This window comes from Lepidochelys kempii, chromosome 2 (assembly GCF_965140285.1).
Source record: "Lepidochelys kempii isolate rLepKem1 chromosome 2, rLepKem1.hap1, whole genome shotgun sequence".
Lineage (NCBI taxonomy): Eukaryota > Metazoa > Chordata > Testudines > Cheloniidae > Lepidochelys > Lepidochelys kempii.
In genome coordinates this window covers 180987750-181004003 of record NC_136381.1, presented here as the reverse complement: position 1 = coordinate 181004003, position 16254 = coordinate 180987750, and the positions used below count along the sequence as shown (strand labels likewise).

The 16254-nt window shown below is 45.4% G+C and overlaps 1 protein-coding gene across 5 annotated transcripts in view; it reads right to left on the bottom strand.

The window, feature by feature from the left end:
- AOAH (acyloxyacyl hydrolase) overlaps positions 1–16254 on the bottom strand; it is a 135576-nt gene that overhangs the window by 17102 nt on the left and 102220 nt on the right. For all 5 annotated transcript variants that reach the window (XM_073332890.2, XM_073332885.2, XM_073332887.2 and 2 more), the window contains 4 exons: positions 9611–9783; positions 7469–7527; positions 7324–7383; positions 4633–4729 (listed from right to left, as the gene is read on the bottom strand). In XM_073332890.2, the coding sequence (XP_073188991.2) occupies positions 4633–4729; positions 7324–7383; positions 7469–7527; positions 9611–9783 (389 nt within the window). The remainder of the gene's footprint in view (positions 1–4632; positions 4730–7323; positions 7384–7468; positions 7528–9610; positions 9784–16254) is intronic.

The following is a 16254-nucleotide window of genomic DNA, read 5'->3' as shown; positions in this document are numbered from 1 at the left end:
TGACGACACGGCTTACAGGGTTGGCTTCAGGGAGCTAAAATCAACAAAGGGTGTGCCTGTACATCAAGGAGTATTTCAGGCAGGACTGCACGGAGGGTTCCAATAAGAAATGGTGCACCAAAGTTATCATTGTTATTGGAACAAGGAGGTTAGCCTGGCCTCTGATTGATACATGGCTAGATTAACCTCGCTGCGCCTTCTCTGTGACTGACTGCAGTGTGATCTAGACAGGGGAGGAGGAAAATGAGTACAAAACAAATCTGGTCTATTTCTTGTTCTGACCCACTCCATCTATCCTTTACATCTTTGGCTGGCAGCAGACGGTGCAGAAGGACTGCATGCCATCCACATCTCATGGCTGCTTGGCAGAAGATGGTACAGTACGACTGCTAGCCATCTTCATCTCTTGCCTGCCTGGCATAAGATGGTACAATACGACTGCTAGCAATCCTCATCTCTTGCCTGCCTGGCAGAAGATGGTACAGTACGACTGCTAGCAGTCCGTATCGCCTGCCCGCTCACCATAAGACGGTTCAATAGGACTGCAGGACTAAAGAGAATGACCTGGTCAAGTCACTCCAAATTTAGTCCCTGCGCCCATGTCTGCCCAGGCGCTCCCAGCCGACGTGGCCAGGAGCACCTCGGACACGACGAGGACGACTACCAATTGTATTGCACCGTCTGCTGCCAGAAGGCAATGGGTTGCTGCTACTGTGCAGCAAAGCCGTACCGCGTCTGCCAGCACCCAGGAGACATAGGGTGACGGTTACCTGAGCTGGCTCCATGCTTGCCGTGGTATGGCGTCTGCACAGGTAACTCAGGAAAAAAGGCGCGAAATGATTGTCTGCCCTTGCTTTCACGGGGGGAGGGAGGGTGGGAACGGGGGCCTGACGATATGTACCCAGAACCACACGCGACAATGTTTTAGCCCCATCAGGCATTGGGATATCAACCCAGAATTCCAATGGGCAGCGGAGACTGCGGGAACTGTGGGATAGCTACCCACAGTGCAACGCTCCGGAAGTCGACGCTTGCCTCGGTACTGTGGAAGCGCTCCGCCGAGTTAATGCACTTAATGCACTTAGAGCATTTTCTGTGGGGACACACACACTCGAATATATAAAACCGATTTCAAAAAAACCGACTTCTATAAATTCGACCTAATTTCGTAGTGTAGACATACCCCTAGTGTTAAGTGACCATTAATCAGCAGGAGAGTTGTAAACAAGGGATTTGCAATGCTGTAGGAGGGCTATGCAAGCATCACACAATGGGGGATTGCTCAACTCTGTGACTCAGCAAAGCTCACCAGGACATGTCTGGATTGGTGTTTTCCAGGCACATGAACTGAGGATATAAAATAGGGGACAGTAGCATCATACTTTGGCCTTTCTCTCCCCCACATACACTGGAAGCAACAAGAACACTGGGAAGACAAAGACACTGAGGAGACTGTTCTCAAGCTTAAAGGGGAAGCCTGTTTGTTAAGACCTGTAACATCTAGTGGGGGAAGAAAATTGCTTGATCCAAATATTGCCTAGTCTAATAAGGTTTAAGATTTAGATTGTGTGCTTACCTTTTATTTTCTTTGGTAATTATCTCTGACCTTTTATGACTACCACTTATAGTCACTTAAAATTGAACTTTCTGTAGTTAATAAATCTGTTTTATATTTTACCTAAAACAGTGTGCTTTGATTGAAGTGCTTGGGAAATCTCAGCTCAGTTTACAAAAGCTAGTGTGTGTCCTCTCCACAGTGAGAGACAGGCGGACTGGGTAATAAACGTACACAGGTCAGGCTTCTGGCCAGGGCAAGATGGTTTATTCTGGGGGTACAAGGCTGGGGGCTTGGGAGATTTGCTGGTGTCTTTTGCCGTGTGATTCGTGGGTGGCTCAGGGAGCATTCATGCATTCTAGCTGGGTGTGGGACTCCACATGCTATTGTACTGAGTGATAACAGTGCCTGGAGGGGTTTGCTGCTTGTCACAAGCAAAGCATTGTGAGAGAAAGCCCAGGCTGGATAGTTAAGGGGGCACCCCAGCCCCAGGTTGTACCCCGGGGATCCCATCACATAGTTTAGCTCCAATAAGTCCCTTTCTCGATGGAGCATGGGGGTAACAAGGTGACTCACAGTCCTGAACTCCCTGAGAAAGCATCACGGTATGTCTACACTGCAATCAGAGGTGTGATAGCAGCATGTGTAGAAAACCTGAGCTAGCGTGAACAACAACTGCAGTGAAGCTGTCCCAGAATCAACTGGTTAAAATCATCCTTGAGATGTGGAAAATATTGTTAGTTTTTATACAGTTAGTAGTATATGTAGAGGTGCATGTGTCTTAGTAACTCTATTTTCTCCTAGAGCTCCAGGAAAAAATCACAGCCCGGGGTTCACCCTATCTGTGATTTGGGGGGGGGCGTGTCATAAATATAAAGGGAAGGGTAACCACCTTTGTGTGTATGGTGCTATAAAATCCCTCCTGGCCAGATGCAAAACCTTTTCACCTGTAAAGGGTTAAGAAGCTAATTTAACCTAGCTGGCACCTGACCCAAAATGACCAATGAAGAGACAAAATACTTTCAAATCTGGGGGGAACAAAGGGTCTGTCTGTCTGTCTGACGCTTTTGCCAGGAACAGATCAGGAATGCAGCCTCACAACCCCTGTTAGTAAGTAAGTAAGTAATCTAGCTAGAAATGTGTTAGATTTCCTTTTGTTTAATGGCCGGTAAAATAAGCTGTGCTGGATGGAATGTATATTCCTGTTTTTGTGTCTTTTTGTAACTTAAGGTTTTGCCTAGAGGGATTCTCTATGTTTTGAATCCGATTACCTGGTAAGGTATTTACCATCCTGATTTTACAGAGGTGATTCTTTTAACTTTTCTTTAATTAAAATCCTTCTTTTAAGAACCTGATTGCTTTTTCATTGTTCTTAAGATCCAAAGGTTTGGGTCTGTGTTCACCTGTACAAATGGGTGAGGATTCTTATCAAGCCCTCCCCAGGAAAGGGGGTATAGGGCTTGGGGGGATATTTTGGGGAAGATGTCTCCAAGTGGGCTCTTCCCCTGGTCTTTGTGTAAGACGCTTGGTGGTGGCAGCATACGGTTCAAGGACAAGGCAAAGTTTGTACCTCGGGGAAGTTTTTAACCGAAGCTGGTAAGAATAAGCTTAAGGGGTCTTTTATGCAGGTCCCCACATCGGTACCCTAGAGTTCAGAGTGGGGAAGGAACCTTAACAAACTCCAACCTAGAAAATCTGGTGTACCACAGTATAAACAACAATATTTTTTTATTAGAATCATCTGGCCCAGCAGCCAACTCTATGGAGGTTTTTGGGGGGTTAAAAATGATTGTGTAGGTTTTTAATAAAGCATTACATCAGGGTATTTTAAAAACAAAAATGCTATTTCTGCAATATGTAACCACAATAGAGAAGAAATATTAAACTGAGAGGGAAAGTCAGTGGGGAGGGCAGAGGATTGGAAAGCTGGAAAACTTCAGTTTCCTTGCCAGCCTTATAGTACCTCTAATCACTGGAGGAATTTTGGCCTTAAAGTTGAGGGGGACAAGCAGCTACTTGTACACACGCCTCTTGCTGCTGCTGCCCCTCTTGCCCCTTTGGTGCTCCCCTCGAGTTCTCCCTGGTCCCAACAGAAGAGGAATGCCTCCTTCCCCCCCCCCATCCATCCTGTATTTACGCCCAGGCCTCCAACAGCTTTTGGGAGCTTGGGTAAATGCTTACTTTTTCTGAGCCTTAGTTTCTTCATTATTAAAACAAATGTGCAGAGACTCAGCTTGAAGAACCTCTGTTACTATTATTAGATATGTACAAAAATGAAAAATGGGCACCTATCCAAGGGTTGAGATGCAAATGCCATATATTACAAAATTCAATCACTTGGAGAGCACCAAACTTCCCTCTCCCCCACGCGTCTGATTCCTTTCCAAAGCTCACCTCCGTGGCAGCTTGCATACATAGATGTGTCCTGCAGCATGCCCTGCAGGTCAATAGACTAGGAATACTTCGGACCTGGAGTAGAAGCCTGCTCCTGGACTGAGGGATCCTCACGGAGAATGCTCTCTCAGCACCCAGTTAACGGTTAGTAACCTGTCTGCCTGCTGTACCTCTCAGATGCGTTGTAAGGCTTAATTTATTATTGTGTGTAAATCACTTTGAGATGTTTGGATTAAAAGTGCTCCTTACTCTAAGTACAATTTTAGCTGTTCAGAGCGCTGCAGGCTGAATGCTCTTTCCCCTGTGTGAGGCCTCTCAGGTTCCTCTGAGAGTTTCATAATGCCCCTGTATTTTATACCCCTGCAACACACACATCCAAGATCCTGCATTGCTTGGAAACCTATGAATGCCCCTTCTTCATCAGCCAGGGGGCCTGCGGTTGAGCAACATGGGGCACTCTATCTCAGGGGCTGTGTGCGCTGTCTATCCTAGAGACAGTGGAACTGGGATGGGAAACTAAGAAGAGTCTCCTCACGTGACCAACAGCCCTATCACTAGGTCCATGTTGGCTGAATGACTGTGCTGCTATTTTCACTGTACAGCACTAAAAATAAGAAGGATATTAAAGCTGTTTGTCTCATTCTTATCTAAATGCTTGTTGAATAGTACAAAATGCAACTTACTTTTCTCCAGTGGGAAATCCATGTAGAAAACATCAAAATTGTCAAACATCTCAGATCTTGCTATTTCTTTCAGGACATTGGAAAGCTGTAAAGCTCTCTGGAAAAAAAAACCAAGGAATTAATGAGATTTTCATGGCCACTGAAACCACTTCACTTGGGTTCAGCTTTTGTAACCAATGTGTGGGGAGCAGCCGTCTGGGCTTCTCAGCTCCCTGAGAGGGGAGCTAGGATGGGAGGCAGCCAGGCTCTAGCTGGAGCCCACCACCAGCCCTGGGCTTTCTTGCCAATTCTGGAGCTGTGAAATTGACAAGAAGGACAGCCGACAGCCAATGTAAGTAACACAGTGTCTACATGAACACTGCGTCACCGTAACTACATCGACATAAACCCTATGCCTCTCGTGGAGGTGGAGTTATGATGTCGGTGTAGTAGGGCGCTTACATCGGCGGGAGCAAGGCAGTAGTATGTACATTGGCATAGTTAGGTCGACAGAAGCTGCCTTAAGTTGACATCACTCTGTAGTGTAGACCAGGGCTTAGAACCCTCGTTTTGGAGGCCCTTTTCATCACTCGTACAGTTTGCAGAGAATTGAAATTCCTTATATAGGCAAAGTTCTCTTCTTCCCTGTACATTGCCCTTTCCCATGCTGCTGGTGCAGTACTTACATGCCATATCCCTGACCAGATTCTGATCTCCCTTGCTGCAGAGTAAATCTAGAGTAACTCCATTGACTTCAGTGGACTCCAACTAACTCATGTATCTCCAGTGTGATTTCTACCACCGTAATGGAGATCAGAATCTCATCATTTAATGTGCGCAGTTTAGGTAAGAACGTACAAAGTTATTTTCAGACAAGAGCTCAGAATGGTGACCTGCGGACACTTGAATAGCTCCTGGACAACAGATATGTACTGAAGAGTTTGTATTGTCTTATAAAAAGGCGCAGGCTCCGATCCTGCAAAGACTTCGGTGTGTTCTTAACTATATGCATTGATGATCCATGGTACTACTCACAGCACGTACAGGTAAAGGCACGTGTGCAAGTCTTTGTAAAATGGGGGCCATAATTATTGTCTAGTGCATAGATTTTTTTTTGCATGACTGCAGGGGAGAGAACCTCAAATATATTTGTACATTTAGAGCAGGCGTCTCAAACTCCCGGCCCGCGGAACCTCCCCAGTGTGGCCTGTGGGACTCCAGCAGTTTTGGGGCTGGGTCTCTCCCTTGGCCCCACCTGCTGCCCCTGGGCGCTCCCCCGCCCCAGGCGATTTACAATGGCCTGGGGTCCCGGCAGCACAGCGGAGGTGAGCGGCATCTGCCTGTTAGCTCCACCTGTCTACCGGCCCCTCCCTGTGGCCCTGGGGTGGGGCGGGGCAGGGCTGTGCCTCCGTGGCGCTGTCCCCGCTCCAAGCACCCCTGTGGCCAATGGGAAGCTGCAGAGACGGTGCCTGGGGGCAGCAGTGTGGGGGGGCCCCCTGGCCTGCCCCGCATTAGAGCCCTAGGTAAGTGCCACACCCTCTGACCCCCTTCCAGAGCCACCCCTCCCCACATACCCCCAAACTCCCTCCCCGAACCTGCACTCCCTCCCCACACACCCTAGCCCCCAAACTCCCTCCCAGAGCCTGCACTCCCTCCCCTTCCCACACCCCCCTCCCGCCCCCAAACTCCCGCCTCTTTCCTCCCAGAGCCTGCAACCCCATCCCCTCCTACTGCACCCCCACCCCCTGCCCCAGCCCAGAGCCTGTACCCAGCACCCAAACTCCCTTCCAGAGCCCAGCCTCTCACCCCTTCTGCACCCAATCCCCTAACCCAGACCTCCTCCGCCAACCACACTCCCTCCCAGAGCCTTAGAAAGGTGGAGGGAGGAGTTTTGGGGGAGGCACAGTTTTGGGGGGGGGGGGGTTCTGGGTGGCATGAGTGACATTATTGGACCGCTGGGAGGATTTGAGGACTGGCACTGGCCCTAAGCTAAATTGAGTTTGAGACCCCTGATTTAGAGAAAGTAAGTGGCTAACATGTTGTGGCCCTCAGACGATTCATTTGCCAGTTGTAGGGTCAGGTTTCTAGGATAATTTATAGAGAAACCTGCATTGGCAACATTGTGTAGCCCTGCCCATTAAGGTACTTTGGGCCAAATCCAGTTTTCAGGCACTCCCTGCTCAGGTAAATTGGCACTTAAGTCAGTGGGATTTGCCTGAGTAACGACCTTATAATTTGGTCCTTTAGAACTTTCCGCAATGCCAGTTATCTCAGCTCCTGCTCCCACTGAAAGAAATGCAGTTGGATTTTGTAGTCACAGTTACTTGTCCTCTTTGCCCTGTTCGCTCACATGGGTTCCAAGCAGGCCTCTTTTCTTTTTATTAAATAAGCTCTCTTCTTAAAGAACAAGAGGTTACGATATATATATTTGTGTCATAGTGCAATGGGTAAATCATGTCCCATGTGAATAAGTCTGGGGCATAATCAGGACTAGAATCCAAATCTGAATTCCATAACTTAACCCCAGATCCCAGACCTGGAGAGCCCTGAACTTCAGAGGTGTTTGAAATCCAGACCTTCATTTTCTGGGCTTGCCTCCATCTCTATGAAAATAAAAATACTGACATCTTTCATTTGGGACCCTATCCAAAAACACTCCCTTTAAAAAGGGGATGACCAAAGAAATTATTAAACTGTCCTTTTTAGACATACCTCTGAGGTGAGGTTCCTGAGGGTTTCATTTGAAGACATCCACCCATTGCAGGGACTGATCTGTGTGATCAAACAAAATACCGTTTCAGTGATAGATAAGACAGGAAAAAAAGAGATATTTAACCAGTTGAAGAGGAAAACTTACCTGAAGACAACTTAGGAATGAATACACTTGTTCATATGTGATATCTTTATTTAGCTGACCTGAAAAAAAGAAGTGTTTAGCTTTTCATATTTTAAGTCAAATTTTCTTCTTTGAAACCCTCTACTGTACCTGGTTACCAAGTTTTATACCATGTAGGCTAAGAGGAACTGAAAGTTTGTAGATCTAGGCATCAAATCCTGCTCACTTTACTTGCATGAGTAATCCCACGAGTAGAACGACTCACACTGGTAAGGGGAATAGAAGCTTATTGTCCACCGTCAGGAGTCAAGTAATTCCCACTAAAGTCAACAAGAGTTACTCATATCCTGCAAGACCCAGGATTTTGCCACAGGTACGGTGACAGCTGCAGCAGCATGAACTTTCCGCCATGCCAGTTACCTCAGCCACATTGTTCAGGAACTGTTTTCATTCTCCCACACACCAACGCCTCCCCATCCTTCCACAGGCAATTCAACCTCCATGCAAGCGTAGTCATGTAATAGCCTGTTCAAATCTCCAGGGTGAATGACTGATGCTTTATCCACGAACGCTTCTTTCGCTCTCCAAACAAATGTAGCCATTTCAAACCCAAAAGGAAGATTGAAGGCAACTGGGTACGCACTGTTTTCACGTTTACCATAGAAAGGTTATCTTTAAAAGGCAGAAACAATTTGCCTGTCATAGAAGGAAATGTATACATCTGCGTGGGTGAGCGAATTCAAACACTAACTTAAACGCCAGCCAGACTTTCTCTGACATTCATTGTGCCACACATTGGCCCTGCGTGCTCTGTGAACCGTAGGCTTTTTTTGGCTGCTTACTTCTCTGGTAGTCACTCACTAATTAAACTGATACCAAAATGTGGAGATTGTTCACTCTGTGGTGGGAGAGGAAAATGGGTTCTTTTCAGTAGCACCTGCTATATAAGACAGACAACCTTCTCAGGCTGTAATGACAGTGCCAGTAATTAACAGGATGAACCTAGGAGACAGCAAAATCACAGAAGCTTTGAAGAGCTCTAATACCCATAGATTGGCAAAATCAGTTGCAGGTATATTACACTGGTTTAACAGTATGATCAACTCTTCCTCTATGGACTGGACCCAGTGACTACAACAGCCTTCCACTTATACTCAGAGCTAAGGCAATTACTCCTTTAGATCTAGTGATAGGAGTGTGTGCCTTAAGCCCTTGGTGCAAATAGTCCCAGAGTTGATCCCTGGATGATTGACTGTGTGCATTCACAGTTCCTTACACAGGCTTTGGAGGAGAGTATGCTAAACAGTTTTGCAGTCTCATTATCGCTCTTTGTACAAAACCTTTACATTTCTTATTAACTTTGGGTAGGTGAACCCCAAAAAGCACATCCCAAGCAACATAACTTGTCTGCACATACAAAAAATTGTGAATTCCAGGGAGTTTCCCACTGGCCCATACATGAGCAGCCCTTCATGGCAATGCCCCCTTCTTTGCTTGGCATAATATCAAGGCAATAAACAGGGTGTGCATTTATTAATTATTATTATTAGTAGTAGTAGTAATATTACCATAGTGTGTAGAGCCCCAGTCATGGCCCAGGACCCTACTGTGCTAGGTGCTGTACAAACACAGAACAAAAATACAGGCCCCAAAGAGCTTACCATGGTCATGGGTGCAGCCTCACATGTGTTCTGAAATGAGAGGCTTCCAAGAACTGTCCCAAAGTGCCTTATTACAATTCTATGTTTAAAAAAAGCCCAAGCACATTCTTGTTAATGTTGTGAACTTTGGGGTTGCACAGCTCCACTTTCACTGGGAGCTATTGGGCATGACTTTGTTTTTGCAAAATTTCATCGCTGGGGATTTGTTCTGCAAAACCTAGACATGGGGTTGTTCAAATCTGGGTCCAATTTTATCTAAACATCTAAAATTTGCGTGTGGACAGATGTTCACGTAAATGACTCTGTTTAGCTCCAGGAACAACCTCCCCAAAAACAATGATCATCCAGTTAGACAGCAGGTTTGGATGAACCGGGACAAATCCAACCCTGGTGTAATACCACTGAGTTCAGGGGCTCACCATTCCTAAAACCATCTTGTAATGTACATCAGTGGAGTTCAAGATTCATGCCTAGGAAATTAAAAACAAGGTCAGATATTTACCAAGAGGATGGTATCTGCTATGTAAATGATCCCACAGAAAGCGACCGTCTACCAAGCCTGTTAAAATCACATGGCTGCCTTTAGGAAGTTGAGAGTTTAGATACTGCAGCATCTGCATGACATTGGCGTGCATTTGGTTGGGTGTAGTCATGTGAGCCACTGTGTCAGGTCTCCTATATATGAAAGAATAGGAAAAAAGGTTAGATAGTTTACTGATTAATGTGCTCACACACAAAAAGACAGTGTTTAGCATGAAACAGCAGTGTTATTAGTCAGTGCTTCTCCATTTTGTAATAGCTGATTAAAATGGAATGAAAACAATGTTCTTTGGTTTGGTATCACTTATTTCCACAGTCACAAGTCACGTAAAAAACTCTCAACACAACAAAAAACAAGCAAGTGCATGCTTTTTAATAAGCACACAGAGTGGCCTCCCTATATAAAAGGACCCAACACCTGATTCTCTTCTCTCTTGCACTCATTTTGTTGTGACGTAACTCTACTGATTTCAACTGAGTTAATTTTTATGTACCCAGTGAGAGGGGAATTAGGATTATAGGGCAGACTAGATTATTGTAAGTGATTCCTTCTGGCCTTAAAATCCACAAACCTATACCATATCATCCAGTACCTTGATTCTAGTGGGATTATAATTTTGCCTGGGGAACACCAAGGAACATCAAAGTGCTGTAGGAAATGGTATTTGTGATTCAGCCGGGCATTTTATCCTCTAAATCAGTACTCAACCAGTACCCAGACATGGTGAGAGCAACACTAATTTTCTACCTTAAGGTATAATTTTTTGGATGAGACACAAAACCAAGGTCCTGTCTCTTGTGGTCATTAAAGATTCCATGTCACTTTCCAAGAAAACAGCGATAGTAAACACAGTGATGTACTTGTAAAATTCCAGTTTGGGTATCTACACACAACTGTGCTAAATTTCCCCCTGAAGTTTCAGTTGGAGAAGATATTCTTCACTTACTGTTCTAAATTTTTTCATTGTTTTGCTGTGTTTTGTTAAACAGCTGCTGTGTTTCACCCCAGAAGTGGATGAAATGATTCTTGAGTATATAAATTGCTTAGGACGAAAGATGTGATGTAAATTTAAGATAGTGTTATGACAGTTGCACTGGATAACAACAGATGTTTTCCAAACTAGTGTATACATCTCGCATTCAATACATTGTTGTCTGGGTATAACAGACAGACATCATGTATAGCTGAGGCTTTCAAATCTTGTATGTCTTTTACCAGTGCTCCAAGGGAGAGCGGATACTGTGGATGTAGCAAATGTAGAAAATTAGATGCAGGAGCAGCTGACATTTCATTTTCCACAGAATAATTGCGCAGGCACATTGTTAAAATACTGCGCTTGTCAGTGAGACACAGCAACAAAGACTTAGGTTTTCATTGATCGGGAGTCTCGGTCATTGGTGAGAGCAGATTTATCTTTCCCTTATTACATTCAGCAGGAAACCGCTTTGGAAAAACTCTTTAATGCAAAATAAATTTGAATTAAAAAGTGGGCTGCCTAGAGAACATCCCTCTTTTATATGATTTAAATAACTGGTTTATTATATCCAAAACTTCCTGATACACACACACACACACACGAGCGCGTACACACTCCTGTTACTTGTGCTCCACTGACTCGAGAGATAACAGGCCAGTTTTAAGAACACGGCTCTGCGGCGCACATCCAGTCCTCATGTCTGTGGCTAAGATGTCCCCAAACCATGCAACTTGTGGTGTTCTCTTGTGAAAGAGAGGGTGTTAGGAACCGGAGGGCTACCCACGCCCCTGCTACATGGCTAGGAGCCCAGGCCCCTGGGGCTCCTTGCGTGGAAGTGCACAGGGGACAGGTCATAGACAATCTATGGGAGGAGCCTCCTGCATGGATGCTTCAGCTCTCTCTCTCCACCACTCTGTTTATGCTAAAGAATCTATGGGGCTGAAACAGATGCCATCGAGTCACCTCATTGAGTCACCTCCATTGAGGTGACTCCATTGAGTCACCTCCTCCTTATCTACCCACATCTGCCCAGTACTCAGTCTGGCTATTTGAGGTGGATGCTGGGTAAGGACATTACCATAGACACCTATTTTTACTGTCAAAAACAAAGTATTGTATTTACAGTTCATAGAATCATAGAATATCAGGGTTGGAAGGGACCTCAGGCGGTCATCTAGTCCAACCCCCTGCTCAAAGCAGGACCAACCCCCAACTAAATCATCCCAGCCAGGGCTTTGTCAAGCCTGACCTTAAAAACCTCTAAGGAAGGAGATTCCACCACCTCCCTAGGTAACGCATTCCAATGCTTCACCATCCTCCTAGTGAAAAAGTTTTTCCTAATATCCAACCTAAACCTCCTCCACTACAACTTGAGACCATTACTCCTCGTTCTGTCATCTGCTACTACTGAGAACAGTCTAGAGCCATCCTCTTTGGAACCTCCTTTCAGGTAGTTGAAAGCAGCTATCAAATCCCCCCTCATTCTTCTCTTCTGGAAACTAAACAATCCCAGTTCCCTCAGCCTCTCCTCATAAGTCATATGTTCCAGCCCTCTAATCATTTTGGTTGCCCTCCACTGGATGCTTTCCAATTTTTCCACAACCTTCTTGTAGTGTGGGGCCCAAAACTGGACACAATACTCCAGATGTGGCCTCACCAATGTCTAATAGAGGGGAACGATCACGTCCCTCAATCTGCTGGCAATGCCCCGACTTATACATCCCAAAATGCCATTGACCTTCTTGGCAACAAGGGCACACTGTTGACTCATATCCAGCTTCTCGTCCACTGTAACCCCTAGATCCTTTTCTGCAGAACTGCTGCCGAGCCATTCGGTCCCTAGTCTGTAGCGGTGCATGGGATTCTTCCATCCTAAGTGCAGGATGGACTTGGCCCAATCCTTTTGGCCCAATCCTCTCATTTGTCTAGGTCCCTCTGTATCCTATCCCTACCCTCCAGCGTATCTACCACTCCTCCCAGTTTAGTGTCATCTGCAAACTTGATGGTCCATGCCATCCTCCAGATCATTAATGAAGATATTGAAGAAAGCCGGCCCCAGGACCGACCCTTGGGGCACTCCGCTTGATACCGGCTGCCAACTAGACATGGAGCCATTGATCACTATCCATTGAGCCCGATGATCTAGCCAACTTTCTATCCACCTTATAGTCCATTCATCCAGCCCATACTACTTTAACTTGCTGGCAAGAATACTGTGGGAGACCGTATCAGTTTGGCTCTCAAAAGTCATTTCAAAATGGAAGTTTAAGATACTGTGGTTAAAATTCAGAATGCGTATGTGTGTGCTGCCATGCACAATATGGAACAAAATCTTATTGAATACAAACTACTGGGAAATAGTACTAAATGGACCATACGCTGTATGGGGTGAATGAACTTAGGTTTACACTGCTCCTCTGAACTTGGAGTTAAATTGTCTTAAAGTCATTCATGAAAGTCTAATACTATTGCTTTCTATTAGTGCTGGCTGAATGCTGTAAAACAGTTCCCATTAATATTCATATTTAATTTAAAATGAATGTATTTCAGCCATGCGTGTGTCCTTTTTGCTTTTGCTCTCCACAAATGTTCATGCAATCAGTGTCTGCAGGAAGTGATTCTAAAGTCACATATACCAGAATTCACAGAAAGCAGATTTGAACTTTGTGCACCTAAGTATTCATATTGGAAGTGCTCAAGCCATGAAGCAGACACAATCCCATGAGACTTGTCTGACCAATCACAACAAAACACAGCTTGAAAATTGAATACCTGCAGAGAACTTTTTATAATTTAGCCATAGTGTTAAAAATATTGTGCCAGGTTCTTAGATGATGTGAACTGGTGTGGCTTCACTGAAGTCACTGGAGCTATACAGATTTAAATGGAGGATTTGGACTAGTCAGTACAAAAAAGTTAAGTGCTTTCAATTAATGAACGAATTACCACCACCTGGGGATGTAACTCACATCGTGTATTGCTATATCTGTTTTCATTATCATGCCTGTCCTCTTTTTTCTCCTTGTGGGCTTGGGGACAGGTTACTGTACTAGGCAGTCAGGAGACCTGGATTCCATCCAGACTTTGTTCTTGGGCAAGTCACTAAGGGTATGCCCAGGGGTGAAAGTAAGTTAGAGGACTTACCGGTACGCCAGAGTCCTGAGCAGGGGGCGTGGCCTCAACCAGAAGAGGCGTGGCCTTAAATCCCCAGGCCCGGCCCTCCAGCTGCAGTAGTGGCGGCTGGGAGCCTGGGGCCCTTTAAATCCACTCTGGAGCCCCACCGCCGCTACCCCAGGGCTTCGGCAGCAGGGCTCAGACGGGGATTTAAAGGGCCGGGACGGTAGCGGCGGCTGGAGCCCCGGGGCCCTTTAAATCCCCGACGGAGCCCGGCCGCCGCTACCCCAGAGCTCGGGCAGCAGGGCTCAGGTGGGGATTTAAAGGCCCCCGGAGGGGGGAGCGACAGCTGGAGCTCCGGGGCCCTTTAAATCCCCACCAGAGCCCCGCCGCCACTACCCCAGGGCTCTGGCAGCAGGGCACAGGTGGAGATTTAAAGGGCCGGGGCGGTAGCTGCGGCTGGAGCTCCGGGGCCCTTTAAATTCCCGCTGCAGCCCGCCGCCGCTACCCCAGGGCTTTAAATTGCTGTCTGGGAAAGCCAGTCCTGGTACGGCGCACAGGCTTTTACCGGTACACCGTACCGGCTTACTTTCACCTCTGCGTATGCCTATATAGCAAAGAAAAACCCATGGCTGGCCCGTGCCAGCTGACTCAGGCTCACGGGGCTTGGACTGTGGGGCTGTTTCACTGCTGTGTAGATTTCCAGGCTCGGGCTGGACAGGGCTGGCTCTAGGTTTTTTGCCACCCCCCAAAAAAAAGGGTGTTTGAAACAAAAACAAACCAAAAAGATGTCTTACAGACATTTCCATTTCAGTCTTTGCAGCAGTTGCTTCCAGGCTCGTCAGAGAACACTAAGGATGGATGCACTGTCAACACATCGTCAAAGAACATCAGCACAGTTCTTAGACACAGTGCTCTGCAATAGCTTCCTATCATGTCAATCCATGTCAATCCATAACACTAAGATATTCAGAAACTGATTTCCGTCACAGTACATTGTGTCAATTCAGCAAATATTAATGTGTGGATGTTTGACAAAATGCTACTTCGTGTCAATCTACTCTAAGGGGCTCTTACATTATTAGGGCCATATATTACCTTTAGAGCTACACACAGACTTCTCATTGTTATCCTAACACACACACACACAGTTTAAAAGTTTGCATACAAACAAGTTTTTGTCTGATAACTGACAAGATGGAATTCCTTGCTTGCTTTAGGCCTTATATCCATCAGAGTACTACAGGATTGGGTCTTCCTCAGAAGGCCAGATCAGGCCTATGCACCATTTAAATACTCGAAACAGGATTTCAGTGGGACATCAACAGCTCACAGGCCTTGGGCTGGTCCTGTATACTGCGGTAAATTTCACCCATAGTTCTGAGATGCCCCAGTCCTGCAAACACTTACGTAAGTGAATACATTTACACATGACTCATCCCATTCAAGTTTATGGGAGTGCTCATGAGCATAAAGCATTTTAAGAACTGGGGACAGTTGGTAGTGGAGCCAGTAATGGCAGCATTGTGATATGAAATGTTAATCTATTCCCATCATACATCTCAGCTGTCCTTCATTTTAGACAGTGGATTACCTCTATTTCACACTAGTTTGCTATCATTTCAGTTGTAATGTCTTTAGACCATAAATACAGAATCATGAAAGAGGTTGTAGAAATGGTTTATTATATAAAACTGAATGAATATATTTAATAATTCCACAGCATTTTAAGCTTCTTGCACTACTTATTTTCTCTCTCCCCCCCACCCCATTTTGGGTCTTTGAGCCTCATTGTGTCCCACTTTTGGGCCTCAGCAGGCAGAGAGATATAATCTCCATCTGTCTTTATTTTTCTAACCCCCACAATTGGACACCACAATGTGGGTACTAGAGGGAAAGTAGTCCATGTGCTGCCAATTTTATTATCTTTCTCCTCTACAAATGCCTATATTACTCACTGCCCAGCTCCCCACATGGGAGGAAATATTGGCATTTTAGCTGTGCTTTGGCTAAGAATTGTTCCTGCAGCGTATACAGCAGTATTTATCTCTTCTGAAGAGAGAAATGTAGGATTAGGCTGGAAGGTCTTTATTACTGCAGTTTAAAGCTGCCTTAAAAGACATTTTTATTTGTCTAGACTTTTGTTTAAAGTCATACCCAGTAGATGCTCTGCATTCAGTAGAGCCTCTGTGGATGCCTCAAAACAAGTTTCACTGTATATAGAGACATCTTGAAAACCAATCCACGGTTTCCTTTCCACTCAGTTCGATCTGTGGGAGCAGTGAATTTCTGCATAAGGCAGCAGCATCTTCCCTTCACAGAAAGAGTCACAAGAATGACTGTATTCTTACAACCCTGTGCTTTTGATCCCAGTAATGTTTTTGGTGGGAAACAGACAGCACATAATATTTCACCACACAAAAGCACCACTGTCATGTGATGAAGGCTGGGATAAAAATTTTGAAATGTTTATTTTGAATACATATTAATAATCAATATTAATAATCTATATGAA